This window comes from Salminus brasiliensis, chromosome 18 (assembly GCF_030463535.1).
Source record: "Salminus brasiliensis chromosome 18, fSalBra1.hap2, whole genome shotgun sequence".
In the NCBI taxonomy this organism is placed as follows: Eukaryota; Metazoa; Chordata; class Actinopteri; order Characiformes; family Bryconidae; genus Salminus; species Salminus brasiliensis.
Genome location: NC_132895.1, coordinates 18915617 through 18943043, shown reverse-complemented (window position 1 = coordinate 18943043; position 27427 = coordinate 18915617). Strand labels below are relative to the sequence as shown.

Here is a 27427-nt window from a genome sequence, read left to right as displayed (position 1 = left end):
GACTCACTGTATATATATATATATATATATATATATATATATATATATATATATATATATATATATATATATATATATATACATACACTGCTTAAATAAATAAAGGGAACACTCAAAAAACACATCCTAGATCTTAATGAATGAAATATTCTCATTGAAGACTTTGTTCTGTACAAAGTTGGAAATCAAATTTATTAACCAATGGAGGCCTGGATTTGGAGACACACACAATTAAAGTGGAAAAACACACTACAGGCTGATCCAACTTTGATGTAATGTCCTTAAAACAAGTCAAAATGAGTCTCAGTATTGTGTGTGGCCTCCACGTGCCTGTATGACCTCCCTACAACGCCTGGGCATGCTCCTGATGAGGATCTCCACACCAGCATATGGTCTCACAAGGGGTCCGAGGATCTCATCTCGGTACCTAATGGCAGTCAGGCTACCTCTGGCGAGCACATGGAGGGTTGTGCGGCCCTCCAAAAAAATGCCACCCCACACCATTACTGACCCACTGCCAAACCGGTCATGCTGAAGGATGTTGCAGGCAGCAGATCGCTCTCCACGGCGTCTCCAGACTCTGTCCACGTCTCCTGATTTACTGACAGACACAGCAAACTTTCTTGCCACAGCTCGCATTGATGTGCCATTCTGGATGAGCTGCACTACCTGAGTCACTTGTGTGGGTTGTAGAGTCCGTCTCATGCTACCACGAGTGTGAAAGCACCACCAACATTCAAAAGTAATCAAAACATCAGCCAGAAAGCATAGGTACTGAGAAGTGGTCTGTGGTCCCCACCTGCAGAACCACTCCTTTATTGAGTGTGTCTTGCTAACTGCCAATAATTTCTACCTGTTGTCTATTTCATTTGCACAACAGCATGTGAAATTGATTGTCAATCAGTGTTGCTTCCTAAGTGGACAGTTTGATTTCACAGAAGTTTGATTTACTTTTGAGTTATATTATGTTGTTTAAGTGTTCCCTTTATTTTTTGAGCAGTATATATATATATATATATATATATATATATATATATATATATATATATATATACTGCTATACTGCTATAATATATGTGCATGTATTACGGTACATTAACATACCGTAGCTGCTTGGTTTGAGGTATTTCCATGCTCACACATTCACACACATTGCCATGGTCCTACAACTTAGGCCTGCTTGAAACCTCCCAGCCATAAAACGAATCTGATCCAATCCGATCGACTTAAACTTTACAGGTGTTCTATTCTGTGTGCCTGGTTCCAGCAGCATGTGTATTGACATATTCTACTCTTGTTAATGTTATGTTAGAGCTTCACTGTCTCATGCAGATTTTTACTAGTTAGGACAGGATGTACAGATTAAAGGTGGAACTAAATTTACTTTAGCAACTAGTGTTAACCAAGGACTTACCAACCAGTCCTGATCTACTGGATTCCCAAAATCATCTTAGTGTTAAGTTAATTCTAACTGCTAGAGAGAGTCTTCAGTGTGGCGCTCTCTTTACTATTTAGGAATCAAACTCGGCCCTGAAGAGTTTAGTTCCAACAGACATGGCTCTTCAGTCTCTGAAGGGCTTTATTACCTGCATCATCAAAAACAGATTAAGGAAACAAGCTGACAGCCCATATAAGACACTTCAGAATGTGCAGTAATGATTTGAAGGAATTTAGTCTGAAAGTAGTAATTCTCCCCTCTGATCCTCACAAATACACACATACACATGTGTGCAGAGAAAGCGAGGGAGAGAGACATCAAGTGACTAGCCTGGCATGCAGCAACATTTCTGCTTTAACCCCTGTGTGAAGTCGCTGTGACCTCAGCTTGGCCGTCTAAATGAGTCTAATTTGAGAACATTTCCTGGCTCAGAGTGCTGCTGGCACACACAGCGCAATCCCGCCCCTCCAGAGTCCAGGAGACAGAGAGCCAGAGCTGCTGAGTGACTGTCATTCACAACACTGTGCTCAGCCCCATGACGCTAACATAGAGTGCTTCTACTTAAATTTCATACATACAGCCCTACTGTTTCTGTATATTTAGTATATTTAGTTCTATATATCTAGTGGGCAGTGATTGCCTGAGTGCCACTACCTGCTACTGAGCTACCACACCATGTTGGAGACTGGGGTTCAATTCGATTCTGGGTGGCTATTCTTGCGCTACACCAATAAGAGTCCTTGGGCAACACTCTTAACACTACATTGGCCCACCTCTGTAATAACCTCTGGATAAGCGCGTCAGCTAAATGCAGTAAATGTAAATGTTGTGCAAATGACAAAAAAACTAGACTTGACCACACTTCACATAATGAACATGTTTTTGGACATTTACGCCTTAGTTTCCTAATAAAAGATACAGAAATGAAACCTGTGTTAATCTGCAGTAGACTGGACTATACATAGACATACACAGAGTGAACAAAACTTAAATATATACAAACCAATCACAGATGAAGTGAATGGCACTGAACAACTGAACAGTCAGTCCTCACAATGGACGTGTTGGATGCAGGTGAAGTAGGCAGGCGTGAAGACGTGAACGATTTTGACAAGGATCAAATCATTATAGGCAGACGACTGAGTCTCTGTGATGAGTCCTTACTGAGGATGATATGAAGAGGGACCACCCACAAACCAGCGACAGGGTGTTGGGCCCCCTTATCTCGACCGAACGACCATAATGGGTACTGAGGCACCCATTATGTCAAAAAGTAAAAAAATTGTTTTTTTTAATGATGGTCATGGGAGCAATATGTAGTAACTTGTCTGCTCTGTATGAGGGTATGTAGCATGGAAAATGCTGTTTACATTCCAAAGAGTCTACAAGGTCAGAACTGGACCTTGGAGTAGTGGTTGAAGGCTGCCTGGTCCAATTAGTACTGTTTTCTTCTACAATGTGCGTGTATATGGGATGTGCCAGGACAACATGTCTGATCCACAGAGCCCCCGCCTTAAAACCTACAGGGTTTACAATCTACAAGTCCTGGAGTCAGATACCACAGGGCATCTTTAAAGGTCTAGAGCAAGCTGCTATGGTGGCGCATGGCGAAACAACAGCCTAACAGCTTATTAGGCAGGTGATCATAATGTTCTAGCTAAATGTATGCATATACACAAAAGTATTGGGACACACCTCGGGTGTATAAGATCAAGCACCTAGCCATGCAGTCTGCCTTTACACACATTAGTGAAAGAATGGGTGGTTCTAAAGAGCTCACTGAATTCCAGTGTGGAATAGGATATCGCCACTGCAACAAGTCTGTTTTTTTAACAGTTTTTAACCTCCTAGATATTCCACCATCAGCAGTAACTGGTATTATTAAGAAAGTGGAAGCATTTCAGCAACTATCCATCTATCTGTCTACACAGTCCCCCCATTTTCACAGAATCAAAAGCAATTGGATCATTTATGAACAGCTGTGAACACCTGTTCCTTCATTATTTCATGAGCAATTAAGGAGATATAGGGTTTGGAGATCTTTTCAAGTTTTAAATTTTAATTTGCTTTTGGTAGACATTTATGACAACTCAATAAAAGGTCTAAAAGGTGTTTATGTACAAATAAAGGAGAGACAGACGGAGCTTGAAGTGACCTAAAAGTGTTAGCCAGTTGAAATGCACTGAGGAGCTCAGCAATGCAAAAAAAACCTAGAAGACCACTAAAACATTTCAAGTAGATTATTACAGCATTCTTTCCTTCATGAATTCTCATGATTCATGAAAGACATATATTTTGACCACTGATAACACCCAAAAAGAGAACGGCCAGAGTAGACTCATAGAAAACATCTAAAAAGTTCTGGAAAAGATAAATCCAAGATTATCTTGAATATTAAAGAAGGTATTCAGATGCATGATCTAAGGCATACTATATCATCTGTCACCATGATGGAGACATTGTTATAGCATGGGCATGTATAGCCAATTTTTGGAAGTGTAAAGAGATATATAAAGAGTAAAGAGATACACAACATTTGACTGGTACAGTGAGATGACAGTACAGATTAACATTTGATTTCTATGGGTTAAGAGTGTGTGTATTTAAGAGAGTTCTCACAGATCAAAGCAGAGCGTCCATCGCCCAAAGGGTAGCGCTGGTAGCGGGGCACAGGGAAGGGGGGCAGCTGAGTGAGAGTAGGATGCAACAGGGGCTCCAGACGTGAGGCAGAAGGGTCCGATGGGTAGAACAGATTAAAGATCTGAGAGCAGGCCGGATGCAGCTGGGCCACTGCAGAGAAAGAGACCAGCAGGGTGGATGAGTAAGACTATTAGAAAGCCATTGACTCAAAACAGATTTACAACAGAAGCCAACGGGCAGGTGCTAAAGCATGTGGAAACTAAATGTGTCTGTGGCAATTGGACATCACATTTGTCAAGTGCTTAGTGTCTTCATGGCAGTGCCCTCCATGTCTGTATTTAAAAAAGCAGTCCCTTTACTGAGAAAACTTCACTCATCTAGTTGTTACGTTCAGTCCTTCAATATCATTCTTTTCATCAGGGTCAAACAAAGAAAACAAGCTAAAATTGTGTGTTAATGTTACTAACCTATTTTTTTATATCTTTATATCTATATTTTTTTTATAGAAGTATAGGAAAAACATGAACATAGTACTCTCAGGAATATGCTTGGGTTTTTTTATCAGGTGGTTCTGTAAACCAGTGTGTGTGTGTGTTAGTTACCCTGAACGGCAGGTAACACAGTTCTCCTCATGGCGAGTACCAGTCCCAATGGGCAGCCGAGTAGAAAGCAGTCTGACACCTCAAAGTCAAAACAGCCTGGGTGTCTTAAGCTGCTCTGTTCATCCTGAGACAAACTGAGAACCAGAGAACAACATGAATTCTAAAGAAAATCCACTCGGCTTTATAAATAAGAGGTTAATAAATGCACTGTTTTCTACTACTGCGTTTATTAACATTTAAAACATCAAACTGAAGGAGCCCTTTATTTACTCACTCTCCTAACTACTTAATACTACTTAGTAGTACTAAGTAGTTAGGAGTGTTCAGCTAAAGAACAGCAAGCATTGCTAAAACTATGCATCTAGTACTACCTAACTTACATAGTTTAATAGTAGTGAAAAGTTACTGAATATTTTATAGTGTTTATTGACTACAGTTCTCAGGAAAATGACAATAATGATAAAATAATTACATTTACATAATACTAACTTTAGTAACATTAGTAAAAAAAATCTGTACATCTTGTAAATAAATTATCAAGGCTAGAATAAAACGTTCCAGAAGAAAGAACAAACATTCTTAATAAAGAACATAAATATAATTTAAAAGTAATTCACTGAAAGTAATTTTGATTCATGTTTAATGATCCATTCATGATACAAATGTTCAAATAATATAAAGAAAAGCATAAAAAAAATGTTAGGAGGTTTCAAAGTATTAATGGTAAACCTCCAAAATATAATATTTATTTCTGGTAAGGATATCAGAGTGCACTGTTCAGCTAAAGAACAGCAAGCATGGCTAAAACTTACATGACATTTTTTCTTTCCGAATACAAGTAACATTAATTACATATATTTTATATATTTTATATACAACAGGACTTATCTATATATATATGCTATATATCTACCATAAAACACTCCCCAAAGACCCCCAGAGTTGTATTTTAGAAATATCTATTTTTTATGAGCCAACAAGTTTCAGGAAAAGCTTGAAACCAACATATACACAAATACAAAGATTGCATTATATGTATTTAAATATTTGTGTAAGTCCTTCAGACATGTCAGTGTATCTGCATGTACAAACATCCTGACCTGGGGGAGAAATTCTTAGCCGACACAAGAATAAAAATAATAATAATGAAGTAAAATCAGTGCTTTGTTTGACATTTATAAGGGCACTAATAGTTAGAAATCGCCAATTAGCTTAGAACACAACTGCACTACAGAATATTAAAAATGGGACACCCTACTACATGGCTAAGAACTAACAGTAAGTTACTCAAAAACTAGCAAATTATGCTCCTTAAAATATTAGCTCATTATGCTGTAAAAATGACTATAATCACAATTTTCTGAAATTAGTAAAGTAAGCCAATGAAATAATGAAGTCCAACCTGCTGAAGAAGACCCCTCGCTGACCTCCTGCAACGTCTGCGTCGCATGAGTCACTCTGTTTGCGGATGAGTGGATGGCGGATGCCTGGGCCTGATTCGCAGGGAGTGGAGACGTCAATGTTGCTCTTGCTGAGGCGCTTACTGCCTCTCAGAGTGGGACTCAAGCTGCTCATCATAGCAGGTTTCTCCTACAAACAACAAATCAACAATAAATGAGAGAGGCTCAGTTACCTTATTCCACATTTTAGCCCTTTAAAGCTTCATCTGGCTGACATTTTCCTTTGTCCGCACTCTTAAACATAAAAATAGGAGTCCAAAACATCTGGAAAAATCACATGAATTAATCCACTGTGTTGGAAGTAATCATAAGCTCCCAAGGTAAAATGGCAATGCACAAGGGTTACAAATACCTGTGTGGTGTGTGACGGGATTCGTAGATTGAAAAGGGGTGGTACAGTGCAGTGAACGTCTAACTTGATGTGTGGGAAATGGGTCTCAAAGCAGATAATAATGATTGGCAAAAAGTAGTGACTGTACTTGGGTGGGCCGAAGGCCATAGTGTGATGTAATTAGTAGCTGAATTTGCAGGTGTAACGAAGCGCATGGTTATACGGATCGTCATATGCATGGTCATACTACCAGCAGTGATAGTCTACAGGGAACTCTCGTCAGAATTGTTGCTGAAACTAATGGAAACCGTTGGACAGGGATCGCCAGCGTGTTTCACAGCAAAGTTAATAAAAATCACTTTACTTTCAGGTAAGAATTGCTTCTAAAAGTCAATGCAGGTCCTTTACAACCGATTTCTGAAAGAACACTCCACAGGAAACCGCAGACCATGAACATATTGAGTGGCTCAAGAATAAGACTGGGATTTTTGCCACTGTTGGTAGACCTGTATGACCGTACTCTTCCATACACCTGCAAATTCAGCTACTTCCTTCACACTATGGCCTTTGGCACACCCAGATACAATCACTCCTTTTTGCCAATCCTTAACATCTGCTTTGAGACACAATTTGAGACACGTATGCACAACAACCAGAATGGTTGCCAACACTGATACAGTCATTTCTTCCATTTCTTCCAAAATATTTTGTCACTGTTAATCTGGAGATTTCTTTGGCGACTACACTCCTAAAAATAAAGATGCTTCAAATGGTTCTTTAAGTGGTGCCACAGAAGAACTAATTTTGGAGATGTGAGAGTGTAAAGAATCTTTTAAAGGTCTAAAACACCTTTTTGACTAGTATAACATTTTGCTTCTCTTTTACAGTTACAGATTTTTTTTTACAGTCTTTGTTAGATTACCAATGATATATCACACTGTCAAGCGTCCCACTTCATATCCTCCTGGATCTATACCTGAAGCTCCTGGACTTCCCTCTGTAGCCTCAGAGCAGCTGTACTGTCATCAGCTAATGCAGCAGCTGGTGTCTCTATTGCCCCACTGGCGCTACACAGGTGACTGAGTGCTCATTAAAGCATCAGCACAAAGTGGCCAGGCAGCAGGGCCGCTGGGAATCAGTGCCTAAGAAACAGTCGCCAATTGAGCTGCAGAAACTCAGAGTGCCTGCATCAAACGGCCGCTCACCAGGGGGAGAAACTCATTTCAACGTTGATAATTGCTCCAAATTGAGTTTGTAGATTGAAACCAGAATTTTGTCGAGCAATAAACTAGCGCTCCGCTTTAAAGCATCTTGGAAATCAATTATGCTGATGGATTTGTTGCAATTCTAGCTCAATTTTCAACACAGACTCCACGTCAGACTTGCTTCCTCATGTTCATATGTGCTTTTTCGTCAGTACGCAATCAGTTCCTCATTCTGATTCCATTTCAACAATCTCACTTTGCTTCTATCTGCGAGTGTTGTGTCGAGATAAACAGACATTTTCATGTATAGACATCACTCATACTTTTTTATGTCTTTGTGTAGCGTGTACGTGCAAACACTGCTATAATGTTTACCATTTTAGTTCAAATGGTAGTTATTTTTATCTGCCATATCCACAGCTAAGCTATTATTGAAAATGTTGTAAAAGTGTCGCAGCAACTCAATTACGTTATGTCTGCCTTAATTTTCTGCTGTGAGAAGCCTCTTACTATGTGAGTGTGTGAGTGTGTCAACATTATAAAGATTCTCTTGTGCTTTTTCAAATACATCCAACCTATATTTCATAAAAGCCTTCTTCAACTTGCACTGACGCAACAGTTCTACAAAGGACATGACCAGACTAAAGAGAGGACAGGGAGAAGAGAGAGCGTAACGAGTGCCCTGGAACATTTTCTGCGGGGAGGAAGGAGGATAGAAGTGTTTTGAAGAACAGAAAAATGAGAAGGAAGCGGAAGAATATGTCAAAACAAACACATTTATGGCTGATAAGGACAAAAGCAGAACCATATAGAAGACAAACTAGGAGAGAGAGAGAGAGAGAGAGAGAGAGAGAGAGGGAGAGAGTGAGAAAGAGAGAGAGAGTGCAGTTTTCAGTGTTCAGCTGCTCTCATTCAATTGGTAATGCTTTTCTATGGGAGATTATATAAGCTGTGTGCGTGGTTAAACACCTGTATCAGCAATTGATGCACCTTAAAGTAGCTCTGGATACAGAAGGATATAGAAAGGTACCTAGATATATAGGGCTAGAAAAACAAAACGCACCACCAGACTTACTGTGATCTAAAGAGTAAATGATGATGGATGTCATGGTAACCTCATTCCTAAACAAGGATTAGTGGGTATCATTTGTCATTAGCAATACATAAGATCCTGGAGGAGACCGTCTTAATTAAGCCTCAGACATTCAGGTTGGTTTGCTCTTCATTGGTATCAAGTAAGTGGTATACCCATGAATAGATCCCCACTGTAAGCCTAGTTTTGCCGGAGCGCCATTGGCTGCATAGAATCACCAATGGCATTTTAAAAATGGATAGAATAAAGAGTTTTCTAAGGTGAAGAAGGTTGTAGATGCACATGAGTCTGGAAAGGGATTTAAAAAGATCTTAGAATGATCAGAAATCAGCTGTTGTACTGTGCTGAATATATTTACAGGAGAAACAACCACCAACATGGCAAGGTTCAGCCCAAGAGCTGACCATAAAAGGCATAAAGAAGTCTCCAACAATCCTAAAATGTTATCACAGGACCTACAGGTTTTTGTCACAGTTGATGTCAAAGCACAGCATCTACCATCAGAATGAGACTGAAGCTCTTATGTACAGCAAATCATAATTGAGTCATGTGACACAGGTAAGTGATTGTAGTGTTATCATCATCATTCGGTTTAATTCTCTGTTGATTATGACTGTCATCCTCTCATCACAATAGAAAGCACAGGATAAAGCTGAATAGCATTTACTGATTTGCGTTGACTCTTCCCTTAGAGGGGACAGCTGGAGCCAAACCAGGTAAACAAAATGTCCCAGAGAATAACCACACCACCGCCAACCTCCCAAAGAAGGCCTTAAGCATTCAAGACTGTACTGTTCTCTTGGGGTATGCTGCAAATACACCCTCCTACTTGCAGAAAATATGATGCCGGGTGACTCATCTGATCATATCACTGTTTTCCACATCTCTGTAGATCAGTGCCTGTGGTTTTACCCCCACCAAACTCTCAAATCTGCCTCATATTTGTAATGAGGATTAATTTACTGCAGCTCTGCCAAAATATCTCTCATTATTGATCTGTGGACAGACTGTTCTTGCTGACACTGTCTCATCACTGCCTGCACTGATGCTTAGTTACCTGAGGAACAGATGCTCTTCTGCTTCTCCTTACATACTGTACAAATGCAAGAGCATCACACTGAATGTGGGCTTTGAAATACTGATGTTTCTTACCATTGATCTTAATGCAGATGCCACAGTAGTTGCTGATCCTGTTTAAACTCTACTCAGTTTAGTGTTCATCACTGAAGCTTCTGCCACCCAATAATGCAACCTCATTCTTCTTACATCTTTCTGACTAACAGCCACCTGCTTATACAATAAACATGGAACATGCGCATAACCTCACACCCTGACAATGTAAAAAAAAAAAAAAGAAGAAGTGTGTGTACCTTGAGGCTCTCGGTGCTGTTGTTTCTGCTGTTAGCTTTAGGGCTTCCTTGTCGTTTGTCTCCACTGAAACACAGTGCATCAAAACAGAGCACTCCACCAACACAGTCTGCCACCAGGCACACCTGAGAACACAGCAGAACGTGAGAAAATGGACTGATAGTGCACACTCAAACCAGGGCATAGTCTTTGGCAAATGTGTAATCACAGGATTAGAAATGCTGATAACACCAGGGATGCCTTTGTTTTTCTGCTAATTAAAATATCTCTCTGTATTTGTCCCGCTCTTCTAAAAATCTTTAAAACAGCTCTTTCAGTTGATCTATAAAGTACAAGCATTAGTTGACACTATGACCCTGTTTTCACCTGGTCACTTTATGTGACTAGTGTCTAGTATTGTATTTTGATTATATTTTAGCCGCATGCATTTACACTGGGTAGTCAAATGCATCTCCAGTTAGTCAGACTGATATTCAAATACTGTCTGGCATGAAATATGCCAATTCGCTCATTGCACGCCAATTATTACTGTTGTTTCGACTGTACTGTTGAATGCGTCTTGGACTGACGGATGTGTTTACACTGCTATATAATGTGGCTCAGGTGTGTCTCAGATAACCTCCTGATGTGGTTTGAGTGATCGGATTTGTATCTAGCTTAATCTAGCTTAATCTTGAATCTTGGGTGGGTTTACACTTGCATGTGGCTTGGGCTCATCCAAATACAATCCTAATCCACATGATGCATGACGTGACCAGGAGTAAACAGGGTCTTTAACATGTGTTAAGACTCACTCTAATCATGTGACTTTGCTTTATCCGAAATAAAATGTATTAGGGATGTTCTGATCCAGTTTTTATCCAGCTGTTATCCCTCTGATCAAATCCAAGTACCTTACGTTAAATAATTTTAGAATTTAGTTTTTATAGATAATACACCCTTCTAATTTAGGTATAATAAAATGTATGTATATAATAAATGTATAATAATATAGATAATACATAAATAATATAGTTTTAAATACATTATTTACAGCTGTATGCCGTAAGTTTGGACATCCCCAGTCAAGTGATAGGTTTTACATATATAAGCTTACGTAAATGCAGATTTAAATACGTTTTTTCTCCAAATGTAGAGCAGAATCTTTATGTATTTTTGTTTTTTAACCAGTTAAAATTCAAGAAGAACAAAAACTGCATTATGTGGTACTGGATTTTCTAGCTCTTGGGCTCCCTCTACATCTAAGAAGTGTAATGCACGCCTGTAGCCACCTCTAAGTACACATTTCACATGCATTTCTAGACAGGTTCAGAGTAAACCTGAAAGTCAAAGAAGCATATGGACTGATGCTGTAAAACATTACAGAATTTTACACAAATATGAGTTATGCAGTGTAATCACTGCCCTGCTTTCTTCATCAAAGTTACATACTGCAGTCAGCAGCCCGGAGTAGCAACAAATGAGACATTATTACAGGTCAGTGGAGCATCACAAGTTGTTACTTTAGGGTTAAAAGTTACATACTGTTGCTTTAATGTCTGGATGAATGGGTTTTCATTCAGCACAGTCAGTACTACAGACATGACAAATTTTCATGCTTTGCTGTAAAATTGTTCCTCAAATCGCTCCACCAGCTGCAAGTTGTGAATTTGTGTGCTGTATTAGAGGCGCAATAAATGGACATCAAAGTGTGATAATTATTTATGTAAAATAATTATCTCCGAAGCAATTAATACATAATGAAAGTGTAGTATAAAAGGTCATGCTACATTTTTAAGAAAGTGGCACTAATATGCTGCACTCAAATGCATAACCTCAAGTGTATTCCTGCATAATTACCTAATAAATTAGAATCGATTTCAACACTCCAAAATCAATATAGCTAAAATGCCACCTTTTAGATTGCCTTTTCCAACCCATTCTGCCCACTGAGCTGCAGTATGCAGCTCACGCAAAATGCAGGCTCTAAGTGTACTCATACATTAGAAGAGTGTTTACCTGCCCAGAGAAGCCCAGGCCCTCTGGCGACTGGAGAAAATTGTGGTAGACCTGATTGGCCTGAGCGATTACTGAAGCCACAGCATCCTGGTATCGCGGAGCAGCAATGGCGAGGATGGGGAGAGCGGCCAGAGGCAGGTGATCCACACTACTGGAAACGCAGCTCTCATCATAACTGTATGGATTCAAACTACAAAGAGGAACGAGGAGAACATCAGAGAATCTAAGCTCAGGAAAGTGTTTTTTTTCAATAATCAGGTCTGTCTTCACATCATTGACCTCAAGTGAAGAAAAACAGTGTATGACACTCAATGCATTCCACACATTCAACTTCACACAGAAATGCCTTTTCAGAGCCCATTGTCAATGTGTAACGAATACCAAGTACACAGTCAATTTATCCTTCCTCTGAACCTCCTTTTTAAGTATTCCAGAGAGGTTCAGGCCTGCCATGTTGGTAGAACCTTACTACAGAGATGACAAAGCAGTACAACACCTCAATGGAAAATCATTCAACTCTCAAGATATTATAGTTCAACAGATTTTGTAGTGTCAGCAGTAAAGGCAGTACAGGCTGAATGTTTTATATAATTTAATGACTATATAATTGAATATTGGTCTCTGTCTGTCACATAAGCAATCAGCAATTGTTTATCTTGATTACAGAAAACAATCAGTTCCCTGAGTGGTCCAGCGGAATAAGGCACTGACACTATGACCTGAGGATCACTAGTTTGAATCCCGGTCATGCTGCTAGCCATCGGCAGCCGGGGCCCCCCGAGACGGCACGATTGGCCTTGCACTCTTCATGGTGGGTGGATGGCCTTTTTTTCTCCACATCATGCCAGTGAAATGCTGGCTGGTACATGGCACTTTCCAACCGAGAACGTTGGTTGTCCAGTGATGCTGCATCGGCAGCAGTTTGGAAAAGATGAAAATATGAAAAATATGAAAGAGGTTTCTAAAAGTTTCCAAAAACCCAAGGCACTGAAAGTACGGAAGTGCTTCAGTTTACAACGAAACAAAAAGGTGGTTTTACACCAAGCAAAGTGTCGATGGCCAACCACTGCAGCACTAGTGCAATCCACAATCACCAGAAATGTTGGTTCTCTGAGGTAGTGAAATTTTCAGGAGGCAAATGCAGTCCAGGCCTTCAAACATATCCTGGCTCATTGACAAAACTACCAGTTAATATTAATAGAACTGAGCAGAAGTTGGGTTGGGTAGGATCCACTTGGGACGAGGCTCAGAGAAGCGGATAAAGTGGAGGTGGAACGTTCTCAGGGAATGGGGAAAAATCTCTGTTTCCCAAAGATCTGCATGCCTAATTAAGCCGGTAAAGCTCCTGCATCCTTGACTCTTTGTTTTCATCTGATCACACTTGTGTTTTACTCCTGAGAGTGGCAGTTTGATTAATAATCGATCACAGAACCCTGCTGAGAGATTGCTAAGCTCTCTTTTTTTTTATTTGTGTACCAACAGAGAAAATCATTTGTATGTGACTTGCTGGAGGCCACTCTCCATTGAAAAGAAGAATTGATTTTGCGATAGGATTTTTATAGTACGAACGTAGAACGAAAAAAAAAACACAAAGAAGAAGTGTTTATTGGGGAAAAAATAAAAGTGCCAAAGAGTTCTGACAGTGGTGCTCAATCCTGGACCTAGAAGACTACTACCCTATATAGATTAGTTTTTCCTCTGTTCTAATGTATCCAGGTTATTTAGCTGGTTAGTTGCTGCAGGTGTGTTCGGCCCAACAAAACACTAAAATGTGCACTGGTGCTTCCCATTCTTAAAAAGAAACACTGGTTCCTCAAGGGATGATTTGTAAAAGCAATTATTTTACATTAAAAATCTGGCAAGTCAAGAATGTTTAATTTTCCTAAGTCTAAGTGGTTCTTCTCCATAATAAAAAGTATATGGTTTTGTAAATGGTTCTTTTAAGATGGGTCTTTATGGCATTAAAGGGTTTCATTATTGTTACCAATCAAAACACGGTCTCAGTACAACAGTACAAATCTAACTGTGTGTGTGTGTGTGTGTGTGTGTGTGTGTGTGTGTGTGTGTTTTCTGAGCTTAAGTGCCCTCCAGTCTGGTTTAATGCTGGTGTTAGATCCCTGCTGCTGCTTACCCTCAAGATCTCTTAACTATATTGCCATGGAGCCGCCTGTATATGCCGTTCACCCTCTGGCCAGGCCAGCTAGTCAGCATGCTTCATTCATCCCCCAGTAAGATAACAGACTGTATGGACAAGAGTACTGGGATACCTACATGTTACACCTACAGGACCATTTATGATATCCCACTCAAAATCACAGGCATTAAAAGGGAGTTGGTCCACCCTTGCAGCTCTAACAGCAGGTTTGGAACTTGGAGCGTTGGAGATTTTTTTATGCGCTATAATGCCTCAGCACTCAGAGATCCTGCTCTGCAGCTTTGCATGGTCTCACACTTCATGGCTGAGTTGCTGTGGTTCCTAAACGCTTCCAATGTTTAATAACATCACTGACACTTGATAGTGGAATATCTAGGAAGGAAGAAATTTTACCAACTGACTTGTTGCAACAGTGGCATCCTATTACAGAACCATGCTAGAAATGAGTGAGCTCTTTAGAACCACCCATTCTTTCACTTATGGTTGTAAAAGGAAGACTGCATGACTAGGGGCTTTATACACCTTTGGCAATGGTCCCAATACTTTTGTCTATATATTGTATATTCATGCTAACATGGATGTTGTAGCTATACTTTCCATTCCCAGTCATTCAGGAATTCATCAGAATTCAGTCATTTCCAACATTGTAACATCTCTTGTTTTTTTCAGAGGTGTCAGCAACAGGATTCCCCTTTTAAGTCTTGGTTCCTCTCAAGGTTTCTTCCGCTCACCCTGAGGGAGTCGCCTCTGCAAAACTGCTTTGTGACAGCGTCTGTTATTACAACCTCTATATAAATAAACTAGACCTTCAACTATAGAAGAACCACCTTAAAGTACCTCTCAATTGATGACTGTGTAGAATAATGTCCATAAAAGAGAGGAATTTCCACATAAAGTGAATGGTAATCAAAGGCTTTTACCAGAACCAAACAGCCAAACCCACAAACTATTCATTCAACCTTTTTTTTAAAAGTGTAAAGGAAGTGTCCAAATCTGATATATAAGACCAAGGTTTAGGTTTAAAGGTAACAATGGGTCTATCAATGTTACAAGAAGTGTAAGAAGTGCTTCTCACTACAGGTTATAAAGAAAGTATATAAAGTATGGATTTTCTGATTGATTTATGCTGCCTGTGGGTTATGTTCTTCCTAACAACTGCAGTTCAGATAGAAACCAGGCTTGTGGATTTTGCAATGTTTATAATGTTATAGTGTCTTAAGTAGTCACAACAATACTCAAAGTCTAATTTTCAGTACTTTTGGCCTTATGCAGTTGGATGTGTAAAGCTTGAGGCTAGCTTTGATGTCTTTTAATACTGTATTTCTTAACAGGTGTGGATGAATTTGCTAGCATTTTATATTGCATTAGCATTCACAGCATCTGGCTGACACTATATTCCACAGTGACCTACAATACATTACAGGTATTAGGAGTTCTGCCCTAATGTAAGATAGGGTCTGTTGTACCATCATTCATTGTGCTTTATTGTACAATAAGAGAAAACAAAACTCTGAACTCACTGAGAAACAAGAGAGAAAGCCTCAGCGCAGACCGGTGGGCAGGGTACCAGCCGGACCAGCATGCCGTCTGCGGCTTCTTGGAAGTGAGCCCGTGCCACCCGCTCCAGCACCGAGGCCAGCGTGGCAGCGTCGCCCGCCTTTCCTCCTGGGTCACCACCTCCAGAGTCTAGAATGTGACCTCCATGAACAACCAAAATCAACAGCTGCGTCCTGCATTTCCTCTGCAAAGAAAGAGCGAATGACGAGCGGGATAGTATAGAAAGATCTATAACAGTGTTGCCTTACAACCTTAAAAGTACACTCTTAAAAAGGTTTCTTCGAATCAAGTGTATAGAAGGACCACCTTTGAAGAATCATCTCCAGCAGCTCTTTGGCTTTTATTTTTTGCTTATTTATTTGTTCGTCAGGATGCCCCACACCTTTAATGACTGTAATGGGGAGGCAAACTCAGAGGGCTTTTGAGCTGGAGTTCGGAGCTGCTTTTAAGTGAATGCGTAAAGCTAAACCCCCTGCTAGAGATAAGAAAAGAGGGTTTATATGTAGCTAAGTGCAAAGAGTTTAAGCATGGGCGACCTCCCAAAATTAAATGATGACATAACTTCTATCCAGATTACATTAATTTATCTGGGGGTTGCCTGTTATAATAAAAAAATAATACACGTCTCCTCAAGGATAAAACTTGAAAAGACCCTGTCTCTTATTTCAGTCTGGATCAAAATCAAGTTCCAACAACAGTTTGAAATTATTTTCTTTTAATGATTTGTAAAGCGTTTAATATGTATCTCTCAAGGACAAGTGCGCTAGGATACTAAACACTGCATTGCAGCATCTCTTTGTTTCCAACATGAATCTGGAAAATCATAGAGATGTGGATCTGGACAGAAGTAAAATGACCACTAATGAGTTCACTGAAAAACAGCAAGTAATTCAGCCTGTAATCTTCTCAGAGGCTGAGGGAGAAAATACAGATGGCCAAAGAGAAATAAAATCATGAGGAGCACCTGAGAATTACCCCAGGGACCCCAGGATGTCAATTTAATCTGGTTCCAATAGGGTTTTAAACACAGTTTAGGAAAATGATTGTTCATGATGAGTGACTGCTGATTACAGCTGATAAGGTTTAGAGACAATGGAGATAAGGTTTTAAAATGCTGAACTACTCATTTACTCATCAAACTGGCAAGACTTGTCTTCATTCATTTTAATAACTTCAAATTTTTTTGCCAGAAGGCTGCACTGTTTATGATGGCATGTGGATCTGGAGCTTTCAGTGTCCTATAGGTTTTTTTTACGATATAAAAGAAGAAAAAAATTTGTTGTTTTTTTGTTAGACAGGTTGTGGGGTTTTCTGTGTGAGAGTGAGCTTAATCTGATCATGTGAATATGATCATTCTGAATACAATTAAAATGATATTTCGCTTATTGACTGAAAGAATTAAAAACTCTTAATTTAAGGTTCTTTAAGAGATCAAAGGTGGCTCTTTTATGGCATAATTCCAAATAACTCTAACAAGTATAAGGCAAAGGCATATTGCACATCTTAGGACAATATGACAAGATAATTCGGCTATACTGCCCATTCACACAGCTTTAAACCCACACTGTGTGTAGAGCTTAGGAGTGTGTTTCAATGTGACCTTCAGAGGAAAAATAAAAAGCAGCTGTCTAACCTCCATATCCTCTAAGCCATCCACGCTGCTCTGTGGTGCACAACGAGGATGCCTCAGTCTGTATAAACTCTCTGTGGGAGAGAGAGAAAAACACATGTTTTGAACTCCTTCAGCTGTAAAACAAATGTGCTCTGCAGCTGTTCAACGGAAGAAGAACCTCTAACCGATTATCAGCGGTTCAGTGATGAGGATTCAGCACCACCGACAGCTACTGGAAAAGAAACGCACAGGGGTTATAGTTTCCCATAGGCTTCATAATGCTAAGTACTTTGCTGTACTTTTTATTTATTTATATATTTCACACACTATTTTGCTTACAAAATCAACAGCACATTATTGAAAATTTTTGCACCTAAATCTTTGCACCTAAGGGCTCCAAGTGGTTCAGCGGACTAAGTTTCTAGTACTAGTAGTTTTGTAATAAATGACTGAATGAAACAAATAGATACATACACCAAATAATGCCCACCTGACGACGATAACACCTAGATAAAATAAGAACATCAGAATCTCACAAACGAAAATCAAAGCACCCCCTCCAGCAGGGTTTATTGATCCACAGGGTGACATGAACAGATCACTGATGTAACATGCAAATATTAACATTCCGATTTTGCGAATATTAACATTTTATTGTGCTGCCCATGTGGCCCATACCTAAATTCATCATTGTTTTTTATCACATCGCTCCGCTGTTGGACTGAACTGGCTAGGACGGCCTGACCTGTCCATGTTTTCAGTTGTTGCACTTGCTAATTATTTTCGGACAGTGGGACGATGTCAATTGTCAATTGTTCTAAATCTTTTTTAAATCTCTTTTCAGACTCAACTGCCCCTACAGCCTTGTTTCTGAAGACCTCAGAAAGCTCTTTGGATCTCACAATGCTAATAACACTCACTTCACTCACCAATCAAGAGCAAACCAAACAAAATATCTGAGGTTTAAATAAGACAGGCTTCTCCGAAATCCCCTCTAATGATGTTCCAATTATGTGCAGCTGATGTGTCTAATCTTCTAATCTTAGACATATAAAGCAGTAATAACTATGGGGATGTTTGTTTTAATTACAAATGTGGTATCTGACGGTATATAGTCCAATATATATAAACTGGCAGTATATAATCTGTGGGCTATAAGTTAAAAACAAAATCTCATTTTGTTCTCTTCAGCGATAACTGCAGCTTCTAACATGATACCTTATCATGATTTCAGCCTTTTACATGAAGCCGAACTTGTATGGATGCTTTTGGGAAATGCCTTAATGAGTCCCACTGGTGATTTCTGGTTATTTGTAAAAAGATCCTATATGGCTTAGGAAAAGATCACTTTGACCTTTTCCATTGCTTTCAATCAATATCTCTCTAAATTATGGACCTTTATCTACCAGCAGATCACTCTGCTGTTTCTGGTCTTTTTCTGACATGCTGTGGCTCATGACTATATCTCATGCCTCCAACTGTTCTGTTTCTGTAGCTGCTTGATTACTGTAAAATAACAGTAGTGATTAGGTACCCACTAGTCATGACTTATAACTGCAAATTTGAAACATGACAAAATTATAATTCACAGCACATTGTGCATGAATGTCTGTGATTGGCCAGAATAAGTGCCCTGGCCCAGCCTTGATTTTGAACTGACAGCAAGGTTTCAGAGAATTCAACTGTTAGAGCTGAACTCATGACAGCTGGAATGAAGACAGGCGAACACACAGACCTTTCACGGAACACTGAACAGGAAAATCTAAAACCGGTCATCAAGTTCACAGTGGACACACACACACAGACACACACACACACACAAAGTCCCTTCCATGCTTTATTAGAGCATGAATGTGCTGAATGCTGGTTGTAAACAGCAGACGTACATTTAGATGCAGCAAATGTACAAAGACACGGACTGGATAATCTGCTAAATGCAAAACTGCCTGATCAATTAATGAAGAATTGTGTCAGAATACTGCCATTCACTTAGCTTATGCTCAGTTTTCTGTCACCTCTGCCTGAAGGGGTGACATACTTGTGCAGACGGGTGTGAGAAAAGATTGATGCACTTGAGTATTGTGATATTATGTGTTGCAGTGCTGTATCGATCCTCAAAAACACAGTATTGATTTTATGAAATGTGTGGCAGAAAGGTTTAATTTTGTTGCGTTAAAAAACCCACTATGACAGTTTTCCTAAAATTTGATTTAAAAAATAACAATACAATTATCTTGCTAACAGTATCACAATATACCACATATATTTTTTTATTCATTCATGCAGAATGAAATGTATGGCCTACCTGCCTGCCTACATGCCTAACTCACATCCCTGTCCTCATTTTCATATGTGAGGAGTCTGTCATTTGGCTACACACACACACAAACAGCCAAAGGTTAGCAAGAAAACCTTAGGTTAGCAGTAAACATACACAGTAGTGAATTGGGGGTAAGAACATACACTGAGAGTGGTGGGCGGCCAAGTTGGGGGTTAGGTGTCACTTCCTGCCAGTGTATATATACATTTTTACATATTACACGCTACACTTGTTTACAAAAATATTAACTTTACATTTTTCACATTGCTGAGTCTTCCTGAGCATTATTAGTCGAACCTGTTGCAGTCGCCTGCTGCATGTCATCCTCAAGCAGTCTGTGTCCCTTTTGACCACTGAATTTTAAAAGAGGGCTGTATGTGTCTGTGTACAGCATGTGTATGTGTGCATGTATGTGTTTGGGGAGGGGCAGAGAGGGAGAAATTGAGGTTGTAATGTTTGTACATAAACATTCTCCCACAAATTACTACTCTGCCATTATCCTTTCCTACATGAGCTATTATTCAAATTGCAGGCTGTATCCACAGGGCACCAACAGTTTGTCCCGTTTCTGTTTTTCTTTACTTATAAATATTTCAGACGGTGCTCAGTGCCTGCGTAGCACGACAAAACGGCAATTATACTGCAGACATCAATCACAGGCTGTTACGGAATTCATAGCGAATCACAAACGTCTCAAAGGGCTACACAGTTCAGATATGATGTTTCTAATTGCTATGAATATGTTTGATGAGTAATTATCTGAAAAATCATGTTGAAATTAGATACTGGAATATTTACTGCAATCTCCGCTCAGTCATCAGCCAACGTAAGCCTCCTACGATTTGCCCTGTGGGGCCTTTTCACTGCGAAACCTCAGAGACAGAATTAAAACATCACCACATCCGCCAAATACATTAGCCACACAAACAGCAGAATTACTGAATGCTAATGACTTTCAGCCGCAGTGTTGTTTTTACAAGCATTTAGGAAACCAACAGGCTCACCTTACCAGGTCACAGAATTAAATACCGCTGCTGTCTCTGAAGCTTAATGCTTGTATGGCACTAACTACACTGTGTGTTATCGTCTGAGCAGAACGGACCTCAGCTAGTCTGAATGTTCGTATCAAACAAGGGACATTATGTCATGTCCCCCAGCTAGAATCAATGTTAATTTACCACCTATTGATTCACATAGATGCACACTGGTTTAGTGAGAAAGGCACAACTACACACACACAAAAACACTCTACACTACAATACCAGCTAAGGCAATACTGTGATTTGCAGTCCATTATTTTTACTTTTTGCCTGCCACTACCTACCAGCCCATCCCGAGACCCTATTTAGATGATCATTAAAGCTTCATCAGTGTGGTCATACTAAAAGAAGCCCCAGCACTAAGAGGCAGGACATATAGTATAACTAAGGTACAATAACTAAGGTTATAACTAGGGACAGGGGGATTTCGGGCTGAGGCCGATCCAGTATTTTAATGTACTTTAACATTTCAGTCTAGAAAGCAGCCCAGCGTTGAGCATTCGATAAATAAATCATGAAATCTCTAACTGGCAAGCATTTATCTGTTGATAGCAACATAATTTCCATATTATTGAGCGCTCATATTCATAACATTTATCATGGTCGGCACAGCAAAGCGTACCATAATAAAAGAAGACGTGTGTGAAAGGGACTACAGATGAAGAAATGAACAGAAAGGCTAGGATATGTGTGTAACCCTGGTTCCCTGAATTATGAGTGAGATGTGTTACTATGGAAAACCCCTTATGTGACTAACCATGGAAGTACCAATGGCACCACATCTTGCAGCTAGACCACAGACCAATCACAGCAGTAATAAATAAGCACTCGCCCCTACATAAGCAGGTGCTGCTCCCAATTTTGCCATTCTGAGCAGGCTCTTCCCCCAGTGGAACAAAAAGGGTACTATGGTGAGATACCTCACTCCTGTTTCAGAGAACCTGGGTTGCGCAAGTAAACTAGCGTTCTCTTTCATCATTCATTCGGTATCTCACTATGGGAAAGATGTAGCCAACTCCCGTATTAACTGCATTCTGAACTGGTCAGACGAGTCAGATGTGACGCGAGGGCTTGAGGGAATTAGATGGTACAAGTTTATTGGCGGCCAAGGGCTGTAAAACTGACAATGTTAATGTATCACCTATTGTTAGTTTGTCTGTGAACAGCTGAAGGGAAAAACACGTAGACGAAGAGCAGGTAGAGATGAAAGGAAAGGTCTTCATGGAAGTGAGAATGATTAAACAGGGGGCGGGTGACTGGTCTGTCAGCTAGATGCTAGATATGGTGCAATTGGTACTTCCATGGTTGGTCACACAGGACTGTTTCTCATAGTGAGATACTCAAGAAAATACGCAAAATCCAAAAAAGGGAGACTTGACCTGTATCTCCCAGACTGCACAATTTCTATAGCAATAGGCTGCATTATCAGTCAATCAGAAATCAAAACCTGTCTTTTTAACATTTGTGTATATGAACATTCATCATATCATGCAATGGCTTTGAAGGCCTCAAAAATAACATTGTAAAAAGATCCCCAAGCACCAGCTGAGGAAAAATAAAAGTAATCATTAACATTATTTTCCAGCTCCAACCTTCCCCACCTATCATTGAGAAAAACAAATGCTCAGCTAGCTTAGAGACTCTCTTTATTTCCATGTGACACCTAAGAAATACACAAATACACTATAAGAGGCAAATGCTTCATGCAGTCAATTACTGCAGGATTTCCACTGCAAATATACATCTATTTTACAGTGCAGTCTATATCCAGTGTCCACATATCATCAAAAATGTAATGCCTTCCTACTGCCACAGGGCTATGTGTGTTTCCTGCATGACACTTGCTCACACACACACACACACACACAAACACACAAACATCACCACACTTCCTCTTGCTCTGTGTGAGTGTTCACATACAGAGGATTCTGGTGGTGGTTGAGAGAATGTGTAATGTTAATAATTCTGTGGTTTCAAGCTGAATTTATTAACTCTAAATAGCTGTAAAATGATCAGTCCCTTGATCAATGAAATACGAATCATGTCATCGGCTCTTGAAAGTGATCCTTGTTTGTTTTTCATCTTCTCGTTTCTTCCTCTCCAGGATAAAATGTAGGCAGACTCTAGACCCCCCTCACCCCCCCTCACAATTCCAATGTAATTCAGAAATTCATTCATCAAAGGAAGATCACAGGAGCATTCTTTTAAGCCAATTGTGCTCAGCTGCGGTCTGAATTCAAAGCCCAGTTAAAACAGAAGAGACAAACAGAGAGTGCTGAGCTGCTCTAGTGCAACCAAACAGACCAAAAAATTTTGTTTTTGTGCTGTCACCCCACTTAGTACTGCCAGTATTACTTAGGTTAACCCAATAATTCAAAATGGAGACTTTAATTAAGACTTTAATGGAATGCCCTGTAGATAATTAACTTACAAGTGTTGTCAGAAGTATATATATACTTACCATGAATAGCATGGGCTTTAAGTGACTTCCTTTTATGGGGTAGAATGAGTGTACAGCATACATCTAACATGGGTTAAGATTATACATACAGGGTCAAAAATATTCAAACACCCACTTGAAGTTTGCTTAAAGTTTCAAAATGTTCAAGACATCCAACCACAAGACCCCAACACCAACTGTAAAGCATGGTGGTGGTACCTTCATGCTCTGAGACTACAGTAAGTCCCTCAGACATTTAAAACTTGGACACAATTGGTTGTGCTTTTCATTTAATTTCCTACTAGCTAGAACCCTTTCCATCACACAGCACCACCTCATATTTCTTTCTCATAGGCAGGACAGCAGTAGCATCACCAGGTTTCCAAACCCATCAGCACCTGGTGGGGATGGTAATACTTAAAACCGCTGAACCACTTGGAAGCCGCTTACTGTACTTATATTATGTCCAACCACAAGTCGTTTCACACGTTACCATATGAGTTCATGTTGAGTGTTGAGTCTCTGGGTGGGAGTAAGATTTAAATACATATAATTTGAATCTTAGTACACCTTCACCTGAACTGGTAAACACTGGTAAATATGATAGCTAAATGTTCCAAGTTGTGCCTCGTTCGTTTTCATGTGTGTGTAGTGATGCGCTCTATCCTTCCCAATGATGGCTTTTCTATAGTAAAAAAAAGACTATTTAAAAAAAAGATTATTTAAAGCCGTATGACAAACCTGGCACTGCTGTTGTTTACCTTTCCTGATGTTTCTCTGTGTTGACGATTTCTGTTGCTCTCGGGTAATACTGACAATTTGGCACTTGCATCAGGGCATCTGTGTCAGGGCAGTAACTACAGTTGCCAAGAGGTTCAGGTTCAGAGGGTTCTTAGCAAGACTGGCATTGCAGTGTGACGTTACGTTTTTTCACATATATCATTCAGTTTAAAGCAGAAGGTATTTCCCTATTGGAGGAAAACTTTATGATTTTAAGGTGTGAGGGGACTGCACTCAACTGTCTGCAAAGGTTGCAATTGATAACTGTCAACTGTCAAATAACTGAAGGTGATGATTCTTTTTCATTTTCTCAAATCTGCTTCTTTTATCCCTCCACAGTGACCTTCCCTTCCTTCCACATATTATGTGTCTAAGCTCGAAACCCAGTAAATCTCAGCCCAAATGCCAACCCTAAACATGGAATTTAGCTAAACACTCAACATCAGGACTCTGAGAGGACACTGACACCGAGACAGAGTAGTGTTAAATCTCTGACCTCTCTAACAACTCAATTCGATTATGGTTCTTTTAGAAATAATTATGTTTAAATATTTCAAGTTAAAATACATTTTAATTTCACTATGATTATATTTGATTGGATTATTTTTGGCTCAATTCTGAATTATTAATAAGACAGGAGAACATGTTTATCTGGTAGAGGGATATACTCAGTAGAACAATACTTCCTATAACTTTTCTACTCCTCAGAAACTTTATTATTATTTTTTTGAAAATACCCAGGGAATTTATTTTGGGTGTAAAATCATCAATATTAAATTTTAACAAGCAAACAAGAGAAAGAGTGTGTTATTAAACACAATTTCAAGTGTTTAATTGCTTTTATAAAATATTTTCAAATTTTTAAATTTACAAAATAACAAAAATCATCAATGGAAATCAAAATTATTAACCAATTGAGGCCTGGATTTGGAATCACACACAAAATTAAAGTGGAAAAACACACTACAGGCTGATCCAACTTTGATGTAATGTCCTTAAAACAAGTCAAAATGAGGCTCAGTATTGTGTGTGGTCTCCGTGTGCCTGTATGACCTCCCTACAACGCCTGGGCATGCATATCCTCCCAGACCTGGACTAAAGCATCCGCCAACTCCTGGACAGTCTGTGGTGCAACGTGATGTTGGTGGATGGAGGGAGACATGATGTCCCAGACTGTGGGCCAGTCCATAGCTTTAATGCTTTCATCTTGCAGGAACTGCTGACACACTCCAGCCACATGAGGTCTAGCATTGTCCTCCATTAGGAGGAACCCAGGGCCAACCGCACCAGCATATGGTCTCACAAGGGGTCTGAGGATCTCATCTCGGTACCTAATGGCAGTCAGGCTAACTCTGGCGAGCACATGGAGGGCTGTGCCCCACACCATTACTGACCCACTGACTCCACGGCGTCTCCAGACTCTGGCACATCTGTCACATGTGCTCAGTGTGAACCTGCTTTCATCTGTGAAGAGCACAGGGCGCCAGTGGCAAATTTGCCAATCCTGGTGTTTTCTGGCAAATGCCAAGCGTCCTGCACGGTGTTGGGCTGTGAGCACAACCCCCATCTGTGGACGTCGGGCCCTCATACCATCTTCATGGAGTCGGTTTCTAACCGTTTGTGCAGACACATGCACATTTGTGGCCTGCTGGAGGTCATTTTGCAGGGTTCTGGCAGTGCTCCTCCTTGCACAAAGGCGGAGGTAGCGGTCCTGCTGCTGGGTTGTTGCCCTCCTACGGCCTCCTCCACATCTCCTGGTGTACTGGCCTGTCTACTGGTAGCGCCTCCAGCCTCTGGACACTACGCTGACAGACACAGCAAACCTTCTTGCCACAGCTCGCATTGATGTGCCATCCTGGATGAGCTGCACTACCTGAGTCACTTGTGTGGGTTGTAGAGTCCGTCTCATGCTACCACGAGTGTGAAAGCACCACCAACATTCAAAAGTGATCAAAACATCAGCCAGAAAGCATAGGTACTGAGAAGTGGTCTGTGGTCCCCACCTGCAGAACCACTCCTTAATTGAGTGTGTCTTGCTAATTGCCAATAATTTCCACCTGTTGTCTATTCCATTTGCACAACAGCATGTGAAATTGATTGTCAATCAGTGTTGCTTCCTAAGTGGACAGTTTGATTTCACAGAGGTTTGATTTACTTGGTTATATTGTGTTGTTTAAGTGTTCCCTTTATTTTTTTGAACAGTGTATTATTTATATTTTAAACTATTTTTGTTAAATAAATGTACTCTTCCACCAAAAAAGCAGTGACTGCTGTTACTTAGCTACAGATAGTCAGAGAAACTGTATTGGAACAGGTACAATACAGGTCATTGTTGTTCACCAACGTATAAATGTTTCCTTAAAGTTACAACATGATCCTTCAGGTCCAACTATGTCCCTTAAAAGTCTTAAAAGTAGTAACTAAAGGTACTGAAGATGTACCCTTGAGGGTACCACTACTATGACAAGAGAGGTACCACCCTGGTGACAGTTTTGCTGGGGGGTGGGGTGATGGGTGGGTGCTGTTCCTGGCATAATCTTTGAGGGTTATGTAAAATAACTACTTTTGCTGGTGGGAGACTGCAATTAGTATATTAATGTAATACACATTCCAATGAAGCAGATTTATTGACTGCAATGACTGCATTTCCACACCCACAGCAGCCACACCTGGCTGATTCTACCCCCTAATGTAAATTAGAAAACTTCAAAGCCATTCTCTCATTCCCAACATTTATCCACTGCTTTGGTCTAGGCAGTGCAATCAGGCTCAGCTCAATAGGTTCTGTTAATGGCCTGTTTGCCAGTGTGACAGATAATACAAGAAATTTCAAAATGAATTCTGGAGCCCTTGGTTGTTTCTCTTAATTTAAAATAAGGTGCCACGTCATATTACTGAAGCCCTAAATCAACACAGAGGTTCTGACGAGGTTAAATATGTGTGAAAAGTTATTTGGGCTAGGCTGCTCCGCTAGATTGAGTCACAGCGCATCCCGCTGAGCTAATAAGAGTGCGAGAAGCAATACAGTGATTATCTCACAGAGGCAGAATTAGTCATAGTGCAATCTCTCTCCTCTCCCCCTAACTACATTTAGTTGCACAGAGGAAAAGGAGGTGTTCGGCAGCACATAGCTGCTGCTCCTACCAGAGTAAGCCAAAGTGGGCCTGTGTTACAGAGTCAGTCTAACATCTGACAAAAGCTACTCAAAATTTGTTTTCGCATTTTTGCAAGATAATACTACAGTAAATATAGTCATGTGAAGGCCACCCGGGTAAGACTAATGTTTGCTAAAGAACACCTAGACTAAGACCAGAACGTCTGGAACAGTATGCTCTGGGCAACTTGTGTGATGGCATTTTGGGATTTTTGGAGTCTTTGTAACACATCT

The 27427-nt window shown here is 40.0% G+C and overlaps 1 protein-coding gene across 1 annotated transcript in view; it reads right to left on the bottom strand.

The window, feature by feature from the left end:
* Positions 1–27427, bottom strand: part of plrdgb (PITP-less RdgB-like protein) — an 81470-nt gene that overhangs the window by 20441 nt on the left and 33602 nt on the right. Inside the window, exons 4-10 of the mRNA XM_072662132.1 lie at positions 17481–17551; positions 15811–16031; positions 12136–12325; positions 10140–10262; positions 6083–6270; positions 4681–4814; positions 4058–4228 (exon numbers count right to left, since the gene is read on the bottom strand). Coding sequence (XP_072518233.1) covers positions 4058–4228; positions 4681–4814; positions 6083–6270; positions 10140–10262; positions 12136–12325; positions 15811–16031; positions 17481–17551 — 1098 coding nt within the window. The remainder of the gene's footprint in view (positions 1–4057; positions 4229–4680; positions 4815–6082; positions 6271–10139; positions 10263–12135; positions 12326–15810; positions 16032–17480; positions 17552–27427) is intronic.